Below are 14,814 nucleotides of genomic sequence, written 5' to 3'. Positions count from 1 at the left end.
GGTATGGTGTTGCTACCTTCCATCGTGGCTTCTGAACTAACCTTTTAACACCAGATATATCGACTATATATTTTAGAATACACCCAAAGGATAGGTCACCACTGATGGTTTTTTAATGCTCATTGTGAAATATGATACAGTGTAATTATGATAAAAATGAGCCAGTCGGGTCCTGTCGCCTTAGTGTCGTTCCGCTATTATCGGAAAACTTCATCAGTGTCTAATTGTATACCTTCTCAGTAGGTGACAGTTGTTATGAGAAAATTAGTATCCGTTTTCATATTAAAACTCTTTTCCCCTGGGTATACGTTTTTATCTATAGTACTTTTACGTTTATAATGTGCAATACTATACCAATTATGAAGTGTGTTCTTCTTACAAGTGTACAGCAGGAGAACGAGAGCTCCAATACAAGGGGACATACTAGGGGACCAGGGGACATACAAGGGGACCTAGGGGACAGGGGGACTATTTTATACCCCTAAAACATGACAACTTACTTCGATATTAAAGATGCTCCTACGCCGACAGAGCATAAATGATATCCATCATTTGAACAATAATTGGTATTTAATCGTGTATATATATATATATGTCTAATTAACACAAAAAATAATATGAAATAATTCGTTTTGCCTTTGGTGCATGCGCAATCAGTACTTCATTCCATATAGGATATAGTGCCACGGAATTGTTTCGGGATGCAATTAATTATTTTCCATATTTTTAACTTGAAGTAAAATTAGAAGCTCAAACTTGCCAATGGTGGTAATGGTGTAAAGTAAGTAACTTTTTTAACTGAAAAAAAATACTAAATCGTCTGCTCCTGTTTTTGATAGTGAAAAATAGCATTTGTCGGCGGTGGAGCATCTTTAACATAAGTTTACCGAAGTTTGTAATATTAAGGTACACATATTTAAATTATGTTAATTTAGTATTTAAGTTAGAAAGGCCCCTATTTCTTACTTTGAAAACATGTAAGTTCGATATGTATATATCGTAATTACCGTAAGTATTTTCATCTTAGATATATACTTATTAATTTAGTATTTTTGCCTCAGATATGTATACTTCTTATAAAGTATTTTCACCTTAGATATATATATTTAGTTCATAATTTAGTATTTTTAACTTAGATCTACGTTCGATATGTCTATATCGTAATTTAGTATTTTTAACTTATATATAAACTTCTTAGTTTAGTATTTTTTTATCTTAGATATATATACTTCTTACTTTAGTATTTAAGTTAGATGTGTATATGTATTTTCTTAATTTAGTCATGTATTTTATTTTCTTAATTTAGTATGTATTAAGGTTAGATATGCATATGTATTTTCTTAATTAGTATTTAGGATAGATATGTATATGTACTTTCTTAATTTAGTATTTAGGTTAGTAAGTTTACCGAAGTTTGTAATATTTATGTACACATATTTAAATTATCTTAATTTATAAGATATATATATATATTCTTGATTTTGTATTTAGGTTAGATATATATATATACTTCTTAATATGAATGTTTTTAACATAGATATGTATACTGTCAACCAACTTTTATTCGCGGCTATTAAATTCCTTTTTAAACGAGTTCATATAGTAACTACAGTACTTTCTTAAGTTAATTTAGTATTTAAGTTAGATATATATTCTTCTAATATTTTCACTTCAGATATATATATATACTTCTTATAAAGTATTTTTACCTTAGATATATATAGTTCATAATCACTTCTTTCTTAATTTAGTATTTTTAACTTATATATAAACTTCTTAGTTTAGGATTTTGATCTTAGATATATAAATTTCCAGTATTTTCACCTCAGATATATATATTTCATAATTTCAATACTTTCAATGCATTGGTTTTGATTTTATAATTACAATTAAGAGCTGGAAATTATTTTTAGCGGTACTGTCAAAAATCATCATGTTGCATCTATTTCTGTGTTGTAACTAATGTTCATAAGGCATCAGTCGCCATTTCAATATATAACTAAGTATTTTCCACCTAAGATATATGTACTTCTTAATCTAACTTAGATATATATATACTTCTTAATTTAGTATTTGATATTTACATGTATATTCCATCCTCTAATATAATTGTGATCTACATGTATATACATCGTGTTTGTTAACTTAATAAATAACTGTATCCTATCAATAAAAAATTTCACCTAATTATTACACATATGTAAAACATTGAGGTTCCCTAATAAGTGACTGTTGTTTATCATGTTAATCACACTCGAGATAGTTAATTTTCAAATTTTTAAAAGACAAAAGCTTTAGCGAGTGTATTTTGAAATTTTGAAATGAACTTAAGAGAGTTTAGATAAACATCATAAAGAACTGTCACGCTTTGGGGAACTTATTTATCCGATTACTTCTCTATATTTATACCTTGGTGACCATTTCCTCGTGTTCGCTTCGGGAAACTAACCACCATACAATGTGTAATGATATCTTTCCGCCATAAAATATAGTGCCTTAATAGTGAACTAATATTCTATTGTTTAATACTTTGAATAAGCATTTGCCTATTATACAGTTTATACAGTGCTGTTTTAAAGAAAATGTGTTATGAAAAGTAGCCTAAAGTTGAAAGCCAATCGGAATCAAAAAATCTTGACATTGACCAATCAGAGGCGCTGTAGGTGTTCACACACTGGAGTGTGAAAACATAAATGATAACCAACTGCTATGTAATTTATCACATGGTTTTTCCGTTGTGAAACATGCATATAGTTATGGGATAAATTGATTTCGAAAATGAATGTTTACTCCATAATCTTTGTAGAGTCAACCGATAATTTACCGCAGACATATCCTGTTCCCGCCCAACGGACAGCCCCTGTTCATGCCCCACGGTCAGCCCCTGTTCCTGTCCCACGGAGACTCCCTGTTCCTTCCCCACGGAGACTCCCTGTTCCTTCCCCACGGACAGCCCCTGTTCCTGTCCCACGGAGATTCTCTGTTCCTTCCCCACGGACAGCCCCTGTTCCTGCCCACGGAGACTCCCTGTTCCTGCCCCACGGAGACTCCCTGTTCCCGCGCCACGGACAGTCCCTGTTCCTGCCCCACGGAGACTCCCTGTTCCCGCCCCACGGACAGCCCCTGTTCCTGCCCCACGGACATCCCCTGTTCCTGCCCCACGGTCAGCCCCTGTTCCTGCCCACGGACAACCCCTGTTCCTGCCCCACGGAGACTCCCTGTTCCTGCCCCACGGACAGCCCCTGTTCCTGCCCCAAGGGCAGTCCCTGTTCCTGCCCCAAGGGCAGTCCCTGTTCCTGCCCCACGGATAGCCTTTGTTCCTGCGTCACGGTCAGCCCTTGTTCCTGCCCCACGGAGACTCCCTGTTCCTGCTCCACGTAGACTCCTTGTTCCTGCCCCACGGGCAGCCCCTGTTCCTGTCCCACGAAGACTCCCTGTTCCTGCCCCACGGAGACTCTCTGTTCCTGCCCCACGGACAGCCCCTGTTCCTGCCCCACGGACAGCCCCTATTCCTGCCCCACGAACAGCCCCTGTTCCTGCCCCACGGAGACTCCATGTTCCTGCCCCAGGGCAGTCCCTGTTCCTGCCCCACGGTCAGCCCCTGTTCCTGCCCCACGGAGACTCCCTGTTCCTGCCCCACGGACAGCCCCTGTTCCTGCCCCACGGACATCACCTGTTCCTGACCTACAATCAACCCCTGTTCCTGCCCACGGAGACTCCCTGTTCCTGCTCCACGGACAGCCCCTGTTCCTGCCCCAAGGGCAGTCCCTGTTCCTGCCCCACGGATAGCCTTTGTTCCTGCCTCACGGTCAGCAACTGTTCCTGCCCCACGGAGACTCCCTGTTCCTGCCCCACGGAGACTCTTTGTTCCTGCCCCAAGGACAGCCCCTGTTCCTGCCCCACGGTCAGCCCCTGTTCCTGTCCCACGAAGACTCCCTGTTCCTGCCCCACGGAGACTCTCTGTTCCTGCCCCACGGACAGCCCCTATTCCTGCCCCACGGACAGCCCCTGTTCCTGCCCCACGGAGACTCCATGTTCCTGCCCCAGGGCAGTCCCTGTTCCTGCCCCACGGTCAGCCCCTGTTCCTGCCTAACGGAGACTCCCTGTTCCTGCCCCACGGACAGCCCCTGTACCTGCCCCATGGAGACTCCCTGTTCCCGTCCCGAGAATAGCTCGTGTTCCTGCTGAGTTATCAACACCTCTGTCATCCGGACGAACGATCTCGACGTCAACTCCAGAAGGAAATTTTCACGTGTCCTTTAACGCCAGCAAAACATCTATGGAGTCCGTGGAGATTCACTGTGGGAAGTAAGTTTCTTACTTATTTAAAACAAAGTATCCTACGTTGATTGTTGCAAGATAATTTTGTCAAAAAGGTGAAAGTAAAAAGCCTTAATAATGATCGCGTGAAATAATTTCCATATCCAACAAACTAACAAACACTGGTTGTGTACGTAATGAAGCACATATATTTTTATCATGTATTTATTTGATTTAAATCTTGAGTATTTTATAATTTTTAAAATTGTATTTAGCGATTTAGACGATGGGACTTCCATGGACGTATCCGTCGTAGATGACGTCGCTGTTTCCTATGAGGTTGTTGATGGTGGTACTAAGCGAGGGGGCAAGAAAGTTCGGATGTTCGAAAGTTACAGCTATACAGTTAAGGTATGTTAATGTGTATATGTTGTATTGCATTTGATAAACAAAAATATTGAAACTTGAAACTTTTAATCGGTAACATATATACAAAAAAATCACACCACATATACTTAATTTCGCATAAAGTCGTGTTTTTGCTCTTTTATAATCGGTCGCTTCGCCTGCAATGTGCTACCGGTATGGCTGTTCATAATTTCATTGCAGGGAGCTAGTTAATAAAATAACAACAATTCAAGTCTTCCCTTCTCTTCTTTTCTTCTTTTCACAAGCGCCCTCCTGACGCAGATATCCATCATAAAATACAAAACGGAAACGAATACAAAATTATCCGGAAAACTAATTATAACAAATATTCAGAATATAAAAAAATCTTGACTCAGAAATACATAATTTACATTACTTTAGAAATAAAATAGATTTATTGTAACATTCTCAGGATTCAGAAATAAACTAGATTTATAGCAAAGCAGCATTTATATAATTGGAACGATAAGTAAAGGGGAATAACTCTGATGAGCTTATAGCAGATCAACACACATTTAATGTAGTATATAAAAAATGTAGTTGGGATTCCACATGGTTATAGATAGTCTGTTCACTTTGATTGGCTGGCCAAAACGATTTACGTGTGTTGATTGGTTACTTGTTGTTGCAGATTTCATGTGTGTATGGGGTACCAGTGGGGAAATTATTGCAAACAAATCATTATTTGATAAACCCAGAGAAGTCCGAATGTTTTTTTCTGGTTGTCGGACATTATTCTCAGAAATCACACTAGGCGGTACTCCGAGATGTCGCGATTGTATAAGTTCGGTGATTTGCCGAGCTTTGTTTAGATTGACGGGAGCGCGTGGAGCATCTATATGTAGCCTAACTAGTACTGTTGGCTAGATGATCATTACCTACTTGTAAAAACTGTCCGTACATGGGAAATGCTGAAACAAAGTTAGGCTTTACTTAGGGGGTATTTCAATTTGTGCGACTGTATGCGCTTAAGTAAAGTACAGTTTTAACCGAAATGTTATGCTTGTTTCTATGCGTATATGCATTACACCAGCTTGTCCAAGTACATGTACATGTACATCAGTACAGTGTATATCAGATGGAAAACTTGTTGCTTTAGCATTAGGAAAAGGCCCACTGCACCATCTTAACAACTTTAATTTATTAAAATAAACAAAACGTTCAAGTTTTCATAACGCAGGTCGTATTATGGTTCCCGACGTCGTCATAATTACAACGCGTTAGTGGACTATTTCTGCGCCAGACGGCAAAACTTCAACTTGTTTGGTGCTGTAACCTTATCTTTGGACATTTTATGTTAAAATTATTTTAGCTCACCTGGCCCGAAGGGCCCGGTGAGCTTTATGTCATGGCGCGGCGTCCGTCGTCCGTCCGTCTGTCCGTCAACATTCCTTTAAATCGCTACTAGTCATAGAGTTCTGCATGGATTGTAACCAAATTTGGCCACACACATCCTTGGGGGAGGGGGGAACAGAACTTGTATAAATTTTGGCTCTGGTCCCCCGGGGGCAGGAGGGGCGGGGCCCAATAGGGGAAATAGAGGTAAAATCCTTTAAATCGCTACTTGTCCTAGAGTTTTGCTTGGATTGTGACCAAATTTGGCCATAAACATCCTTGGGGTAAGGGGAACAGAACTTGTATAAATTTTGGCTCTAACCCCCCTGGGGGTAGGAGGGGTGGGGCCCAATAGCGGATTGAGAGGTTAATATTAAAATTCCTTCAGAAAAGAAACATTGAACCTGTATTCAGAACATTACTTGGCATTACAAACCAGGTGAGCGATGCAGGCCCACTGGGCCTCTTGTTTTTTTGTTTCGGAAAGGTTGCCTAGTGGCCCTTTCATAAATATCATGAAGTTGATTATTTTTTACGTTGAATGCGAATGCATTTAAATTATCATTCTTCCAAAATGAATTGTCATAAGAACTATGGCAGCTAACTGTGAACAGAACATTGGGAAGTTAATACTTGGTAGTAATTACGTTGGACCATCTAGGTCCTGGGGTTAATTGGGTGTTTATTTAATGAATAACAAGTACATCTATACAACATCATGCAACTGATGAAAATGTTATCATAATTACCTTAAAATGGACATGGGTCAATATGTCAAAAGCAGACATTTTCGTCCTCGATATTTTTCTCTTAATCAAATATATTGCATGCAACAAAGACAAGATAATTTACTATCTAAATCTCTGCATGTAATTTGTCAATTTAGGACAGCATTAAGAATAGATTCTAGGTTGAAATTATTCAAAATAATAGAAAAAAATTATTAAATGATTTTTAAGAAAACATATTTACAAAAAGTGCCAAATGTCTGTGTTACTGTCAAATAAATAGGGTTAAGCTGAATCTAAAAGTCCAATCCTAATGCATCTAACATTTTTTACATAATGTCTTTGGTGTTTTACAAACATATTACGAGGCAATTCTATATAAAATATACATAATAATATTAATTTAATTTTTAACCTGGTATTATACACATTAAATAAAGCCAGCTTTAATATTTAAGTGAATTTTCGAATTTCTTTTGGACATGTTTCTAAAATAAATGGCATTTTGTATGATTTTTTAAATCATGGTTTACCAGAAAATCTACGTGGTTCAGCAGAAAATCTACGACTAGAATTTGTGTCAGACTACTGTTAAATACGTTGTTGTGTATATGGTTATATGGGTGTTGCTAGTTTACACACTGTACGGTCTACGGGAGATAATCATAACCCTTACTTATATGGGTTATTCCCCTTTGCTGAATCTCTACGTTTTGAGAGAATAAAGATAGACTTGGAACAAGAAGGATGTTTATCTGGCGGAAGATGTAGCGACTAGTTTCCCCAATACAGTATTTACCAACCTCTCAATCACACAACATGGTGGAGAATCCTTATTCGGTGACTATGTACAAGCAACAGTATGTAACTTTTAGATAGCGTTTCACCCGTGTGGCCGGCGAGTCTCGGTACTCGTCGGGTCTTGGATTGCCGGCCAGACAGACATTGTTCCCGTGCCAAGTGCTTTTTGGCGGGAAACTGTATTGTTTATTGTGGACTTCTCGTCACTTTTATATCATTGGACATTACATTCATTGAATGGTTACGTATTCATGGTGACATTTAGAATGCATATAATTGCTGCATTTTTACTGTTATGCCTTTATTGACTTTTATTCTATTCTGATGTGGGGATTTTTCCTCGTCGATGACCTCACCGATGATCAACCTGTGATGACTTAGTTTTCCAAGAGAGGAGTTCCATCTTCGTCTTTGTTCATAAATCTGTTATTGTCCGATATTTAAACTGTCCAGCAAGCGAGCCCGGCCCGGATACTATCAGCCCACACAAGGATTTATAAGTGAGACGTCCTTGGCCCATCCCTTGCAGGAATAATTGTTACTTTGTTTCAACCCGGCCCAGATCGTACAGACAACGATGAAGTCGTCTGATGTCTTGTACCTGCTGAATTTTCTTGATGTTCAAGGAGAACTTTGAAGTTTTGTTCGTTGTTAATTTTTTATAAGTTGAACGGTTCCAGTCTGACATTTTTAAATCCGCCCACTACTCTAGATCTATAGAAATTTGAACTGTCACCGAAATGAAAAGAAACGGAACTCTTGATTTTGACATTTGAATAATAGATATATCTGAACTTTATTGTATTGAAAGTTATTCATAAATTTGCACCTTTTATCTAACTCATGATTTTTTTTCATATGTGTATAATTGCCCTTCTGCTATTAATTGATTTTATTGCACAGCATAAATGTTTTCTAAATGCAAATGTCTGTTTTATCAGATAAATATATCAGAAATATACTATGTTAATTAAGAGCGAAATCTCTGCTGATATTACTGTGAATAACATGTCATATTTGGTAAACATTTCCAGAGATAAGCATATAATTCATACATACCAACTTCTGGAGTTGATGAGTAGGATTCTATAATTGCTAACATTGATTTTAATGGTTTTTTTGAAGGTTTTCTGATTTCATTATTGTAATTTGTGACTTTGTTATATATTATGGAGTTGAATGATTTTGAGGAACCATAAGGCCATGCTGAGATATTTTTCAGCGCGGATTTAAAGCTATGGTCAGGCTGATAGGGAGAGATATAAAGCTGGCATGTTAATAATGTGTATTGTTGATATATTGTAAGTTTTATTATGGTCATTTACTCTATAACTTTACAATCACATGGTCATATGACGCAACATGTTGATACTGTTATAACAAACAGTTGTTGAGTATTACCAGAACAAACGAAATGGGTGACATTTAATAATAAATATGTACTACCTTTGCTATTGATGTATAAAAAATTTGAGCTTGATAAAACGTCTCTCTGGTTTAACTAGATATCTTGGTTGACTATATATTCTGTGTATCTTAAATCTCTTCCATCCTTGCTATTTTCTCTGTGTGGTGTATGTATGATCCATCTTGAGCTCAATGGAAAGTGTAAGCGTGAGTGTTTGATATATATAGAATTGCATTGTATGAAAATGATTTTGTGCTACAACAAAAACTTAACAAATTCTCTATTATAAGTTTTATGACATTGTTAAATGTTGAGTTCAATATTTCTAAATATCACATCATTTTCTATTGTAAATTGTAATCTACTACACCCATGGTAAAATTGTATAAGCCCAATTGTATTTTGTGGGCGGCGATGTTGTGTATATGGTTGCATGGGTGTAGCTAGTTTACACACTGTACGGTCTAAGGGAGATAATCATAACCCTTACTGTATATGGGTTATTCCCCTTTGCTGAATCTCTACGTATTGAGAGAATAAAGATAGACTTGGAAAAAGAAAGACGTGTTATCGTTTATCTGGCGAAGATGTAGCGAGTTTTCCCAATACAGTATTTACCAACCTCTCAATCACACAACAACGTCATGTAATATTATACAGTTAAAGTATGGGGTTGAGGGATATAGCAAGTTTCTGGTTTCCCGAGACTTGTCTTTTTCCCGAGGCGGAGCCGAGGGAAATAGGCAAGTTCGAGGGAAACCGGAAACTTGATATATCACTCAATCCCATACTTTAAATGTTTTGATATACCGATACATACAAAAGCTATGATAAGACTAAAAATATATTTCTTTCATGCGCTAACGTTCTCTCTATTCCTGTCGCGTACGGCAATGGCCATTGGAGATTGAGATACTTTTACATTGTAATCGATCTACGTAATCTTATCTTCAAACATACAAATTATTCTGAGATGATAACTGTGATTCTATGTCCGTATGTCCGTTTTGTTTTGCTTCTATTCAAAAGACAAACCTGTGCGAGAAAAAAAACAACCGCAGGTGATTATTGTTACGTGGGTTAATGGCTTCTATAGCACACACAATGCAGCAGCTAGACAACAACCATGTATATCGAACAGCCATGTTTTTATTCAACAAGTTACTCAACACAAGCATATCAGTTATACAGTAAGTAGTGCTACTAGTACTTTACACAAGTAAGCGAACCTAACTGATAGATACGTTACATCCCCCTCCTTAAGCATATAGCACAAAGTATACTAAATTATTATCTTCTAGATAATCTTTACCATACCAAAGAATATGATATCTAAGAACACAATAGTATATTTATAAATCATAACTGCAAGTTATTAGAAATATACTTCAGCATATAAGTTTAAATTACCAGATAAATGTCTTTGTATTTTACTGTCTCTAGAACACAATTACAGTTCGTAAATTGTAGAATCACTTAAGCTTGAATGTTCATTTGTTTATCTGTAGCTGATTGAACACAAACTCAAAACTGAATAATTAGAAATAAATTTGTTTCACTGCACTAGATTGTCTGTTGTCTTTCTAACTTAGCATGAAGATGTTTGACTAGAAAACACGAATTATAAGTCTTTTAAACTCGAACACAAAACTTGAATATTTACAAATATACACAGTCTGTCTATAAGAACATCACACATCTAGGCGGGTTGGTGCCTTCACAATCCTTCCAGATCTGGTCACTCCAGGTGCTGGAATAGGAGGTGGTACACTGGTGATGGTGCTGATGTCACATCCGGTTCCTTGGTGGTCACCACATGTGGTTCCATCGTATGCTTTTAAACAAAAGTCTTAGGATTGTTTGAAGCAGAGCATTAAGGTACACATATTTAAATTATGTTAATTTAGTATTTAAGTTAGAAAGGCCCCTATTTCTTACTTTGAAAACATGTAAGTTCGATATGTATATATCGTAATTACCGTAAGTATTTTCATCTTAGATATATATACTTATTAATTTGGTATTTTTGCCTCAGATATGTATACTTCTTATAAAGTATTTTCACCTTAGATATATATACTTATTAATTTAGTATTTTCGCTTCAGATATTTATACTTCTTATAAAGTATTTTCACCTTAGATATATATACTTATTAATTTAGTATTTTTAACTTATATATAAACTTCTTAGTTTAGTATTTTTATCTTAGATATATATACTTCTTACTTTAGTATTTAAGTTAGATGTGTATATGTATTTTCTTAATTTAGTCATGTATTTTATTTTCTTAATTTAGTATGTATTAAGGTTAGATATGCATATGTATTTTCTTAATTAGTATTTAGGATAGATATGTATATGTACTTTCTTAATTTAGTATTTAGGTTAGATATATATTTCTTCTTAGTTTATAAGTTTACCGAAGTTTGTAATATTTATGTACACATATTTAAATTAATTTAGAATATATATATACTTTTGATTTTGTATTTAGGTCAGATATATATATACTTCTTAAATAAATGTTTTTTTTTAACATAGATATGTATACTCTCAACCCAACCTTTATTCGCGGCTATTAAATTTCGCAAATTCCTTTTTAAATGAGTTTTATAATAGTAACTACAGTACTTTCTTAATTTAGTATTTAGGTTAGATATATATTCTTCTACATATTTTCACTTCAGATATATATATATACTTCTTATAAAGTATTTTTACCTTAGATATATATAGTTCATAATCAAGTATTTTTTAACTTAGATATAAATACTTCTTAATTTTAGTATTTTTAACTTATATATAAAAACTTCTTAGTTTAGTATTTTTGATCTTAGAATATATAAACTTCTAGTATTTTCACCACAGATATATATATAAGTTCATAATTTTCAATACTTTCAATGCATTGGTTTTGATTTTATAATTACAATTAAGAGCTGGAAATTATTTTTAGCAGTACTGTTAAAAATCATCATGTTGCATCTATTTTTCTGTGTTGTAACTAATGTTCATAAGGCATCAGTCGCCATTTCAATATATAACTAAGTACATGTATTTTCACCTAAGATGTATGTACTTCATAATCTAACTTAGATATATATACTTCTTAATTTAGTATTTGATATTTACATGTATATTCCATTCTCTAATATAATTGTGATCTATATGTATATACATCGTGTTTGATAACTTAATAAATAACTGTATCCTATCAATAAAAATTCACCTAATTATTACACATATGTAAAACATTGAGGTTCCCTAATAAGTGACTGTTGTTTATCATATTAATCAAACTCGAGATAGTTAATTTTCAAATTTTTAAAAGACAAAAAGCTTTAGCGAGTGTCTTTTGAAATTTTGAAAATAAACTTACGAGAGTTTTAGATAAACATCATAAAGAACTGGCATGCGTTGGGGAAACTTATTTATCCCATTACTTCTCTATATTCATACCTTGGTGACCATTTTCTCGTGTTCGCTTCGGAAAACTAACTCCACCATACAATGTGTAATGATATCTTTCCGCCATATAAAATATAGTGCCTTATATAGTGAACTAATATTCTATTGTTTAATACTTTGAATAAGCATTTGCCTATTATACAGTTTATTACAATGCTGTTTTAAAGAAAATGATGTTATGAAATGTAGCCTAAAGTTGAAAGCCAATCGGAATCAAAAGATCTTGGCATTGACAAATCAGAGGCGCCGTAGGTGTTTAGACACTGGAGTGTGAAAACATAAATGATAACCAACTGCTATGTAATTTATCACATGGTTTTTCCGTTGTGAAACATGCATATAGTTATGGGATAAATTGATTTCGAAAATGAATGTTTACTCCATAATCTTTGTAGAGTCAACCGATAATTTACCGCAGACATATCCTGTTCCCGCCCAACGGACAGCCCCTGTTCCTGCCCCACGGTAAGCCCCTGTTCCTGTCCCACGGAAACTCCCTGTTCCTTCCCCACGGACAGTCCCTGTTCCTGCCCCACGGAGACTCCCTGTTCCCCCGCCACGGACAGTCCTGTTCTTGCCCCACGGAAAGCGCCTGTTCCTGCCCCACGGTCAGCCCCTGTTCCTGCTGCCCACGGAGACTCCCTGTTCCTGCCCCACGGACAGCCCCTGTTCCTGCCCCACGGAGACTCCCTGTTCCTGCCCCAAGGGCAGTCCCTGTTCCTGCCCCACGGACAGCCCCTGTTTCTGCCTCAAGGTTCAGCCCCTGTTCCTGCCCCACGGAGACTCCCTGTTCCTGCCCCACGGAGACTCCTTGTTCCTGCCCCAAGGACAGACCCTGTTCCTGCCCCACGGATAGCCCCTGTTCCTGTCCCACGAAGACTCCCTGTTCCTGCCCCACGGAGACTCTCTGTTCCTGCCCCACGGACAGCCCCTGTTCCTGCCCCACGGACAGCCCATATTCCTGCCCCACGGTCAGCCCTGTTCCTGCCCAACGGAGAATCCCTGTTCCTGCCCCACGAACAGCCCCTGTAAGGTCAGCCCCTGTTCCTGCCCAACGGAGACTCCCTGTTCCTGCCCCACGGACAGCCCATGTACCTGCCCCATGGAGACTCCCTGTTCCCGTCCCGAGAATAGCTCGTGTTCCTGCTGAGTTATCAACACCTCTGTCATCCGGACGAACGATCTCGACGTCAACTCCAGAAGGAAATTTTCACGTGTCCTTTAACGCCAGCAAAACATCTATGGAGTCCGTGGAGATTCACTGTGGGAAGTAAGTTTCTTACTTATTTAAAACAAAGTATCCTACGTTGATTGTTGCAAGATAATTTTGTCAAAAAGGTGAAGGTAAAAAGCCTTAATAATGATCGCGTGAAATAATTTTCATATCCAACAAACACTGGTTGTGTACGTAATGAAGCACATTTATTTTTATCATGTATTTATTTGATTCAAATCTTGAGTATTTTATCATTTTTAAAATTGTATTTAGCGATTTAGACGATGGGACTCCCATAGATGTATCCGTCGTAGATGACGTCGCTGTTTTCCTATGAGGTTGTTGATGTTGGTACAAAGCGAGTGGGGGCAAGAAAGTTCGGAATGGCTACAGCTATACAGTTATTTCAAAGTTATATATGCCGTATTTTTCATACTCAACCAATCAAGATGAGCTTTTAATATGTCATTCATCACCAAAAAGTTACTAACATTTTGATAATCACAGTGTTTTCAATGCATAGGTTTTAATTTTACATGTAACAAATAAGAGCTGAAAAATGATTTATGGCAGTACTGCCAAAAATCATTTATTTACATCAATAGTGAAGTGAAATGAGTACATACGGTCAGACCATGAAGCCAAATTGTGGTCTACAATTTCATTACACATTTTTGCAATGTTATTAGTAATTATAAAGTGACTTATGCAGGTATGTTTTCACTTAAACATATTTAAGGCATAAAAACACATTTTTTTCAGTACAAATTTTCTGTGTTATAACTAACGTTTATAAGTCATCTGAAGCCATTTGAATGATTTTTACAACTTTATTCATCAAAACTTATAGTTTTTAATAAAGTAATGATGAAAAAAATAGCATGTCAAAATTATCGCCCAGTTACGGCACATATGTTGTATTGCATTTGATAAACAAAAATATTGAAACTTGAAACCTTTTATCGGTAACATATATAAAAAAAATCACTCCACATACACTAAATTTCGCATAAAATCTTGTTTTTGCTCTTTTATAATTGGTCGCTTCGCCTGCAATGTTGTTGGGATTTCACATGGTTATAGATAGTCTGTTCACTTTGATTCTGGCCAAAACGATTTACGTGTGTTGATTGGTTACTTGTTGTTGAAGATTTCATGTGTGTATGG

General features: G+C 36.6%; 2 protein-coding genes across 2 annotated transcripts; both read left to right on the top strand.

Moving 5' to 3' along the window:
- Positions 1-2,866: 2,866 nt before the first annotated feature.
- On the top strand, positions 2,867-4,093 carry LOC138310006 (keratinocyte proline-rich protein-like). Its single transcript, XM_069251155.1, has one exon. It carries the CDS (start codon positions 2,867-2,869, stop codon positions 4,091-4,093), a length of 1,227 nt encoding a protein of 408 aa, XP_069107256.1.
- Positions 4,094-4,279: 186 nt separating this feature from the next.
- On the top strand, positions 4,280-13,984 carry LOC138310004 (keratinocyte proline-rich protein-like). Its single transcript, XM_069251154.1, has 4 exons — positions 4,280-4,308; positions 4,536-4,671; positions 12,827-13,701; positions 13,921-13,984. The coding sequence occupies exons 1-4, from the start codon at positions 4,280-4,282 to the stop codon at positions 13,982-13,984; spliced, it is 1,104 nt and encodes a 367-aa protein (XP_069107255.1).
- The last annotated feature ends 830 nt before the right edge of the window (positions 13,985-14,814 follow it).

This window comes from Argopecten irradians, chromosome 16 (assembly GCF_041381155.1).
Source record: "Argopecten irradians isolate NY chromosome 16, Ai_NY, whole genome shotgun sequence".
In the NCBI taxonomy this organism is placed as follows: Eukaryota; Metazoa; Mollusca; class Bivalvia; order Pectinida; family Pectinidae; genus Argopecten; species Argopecten irradians.
This window is presented reverse-complemented; position numbering and strand designations above follow the sequence as displayed.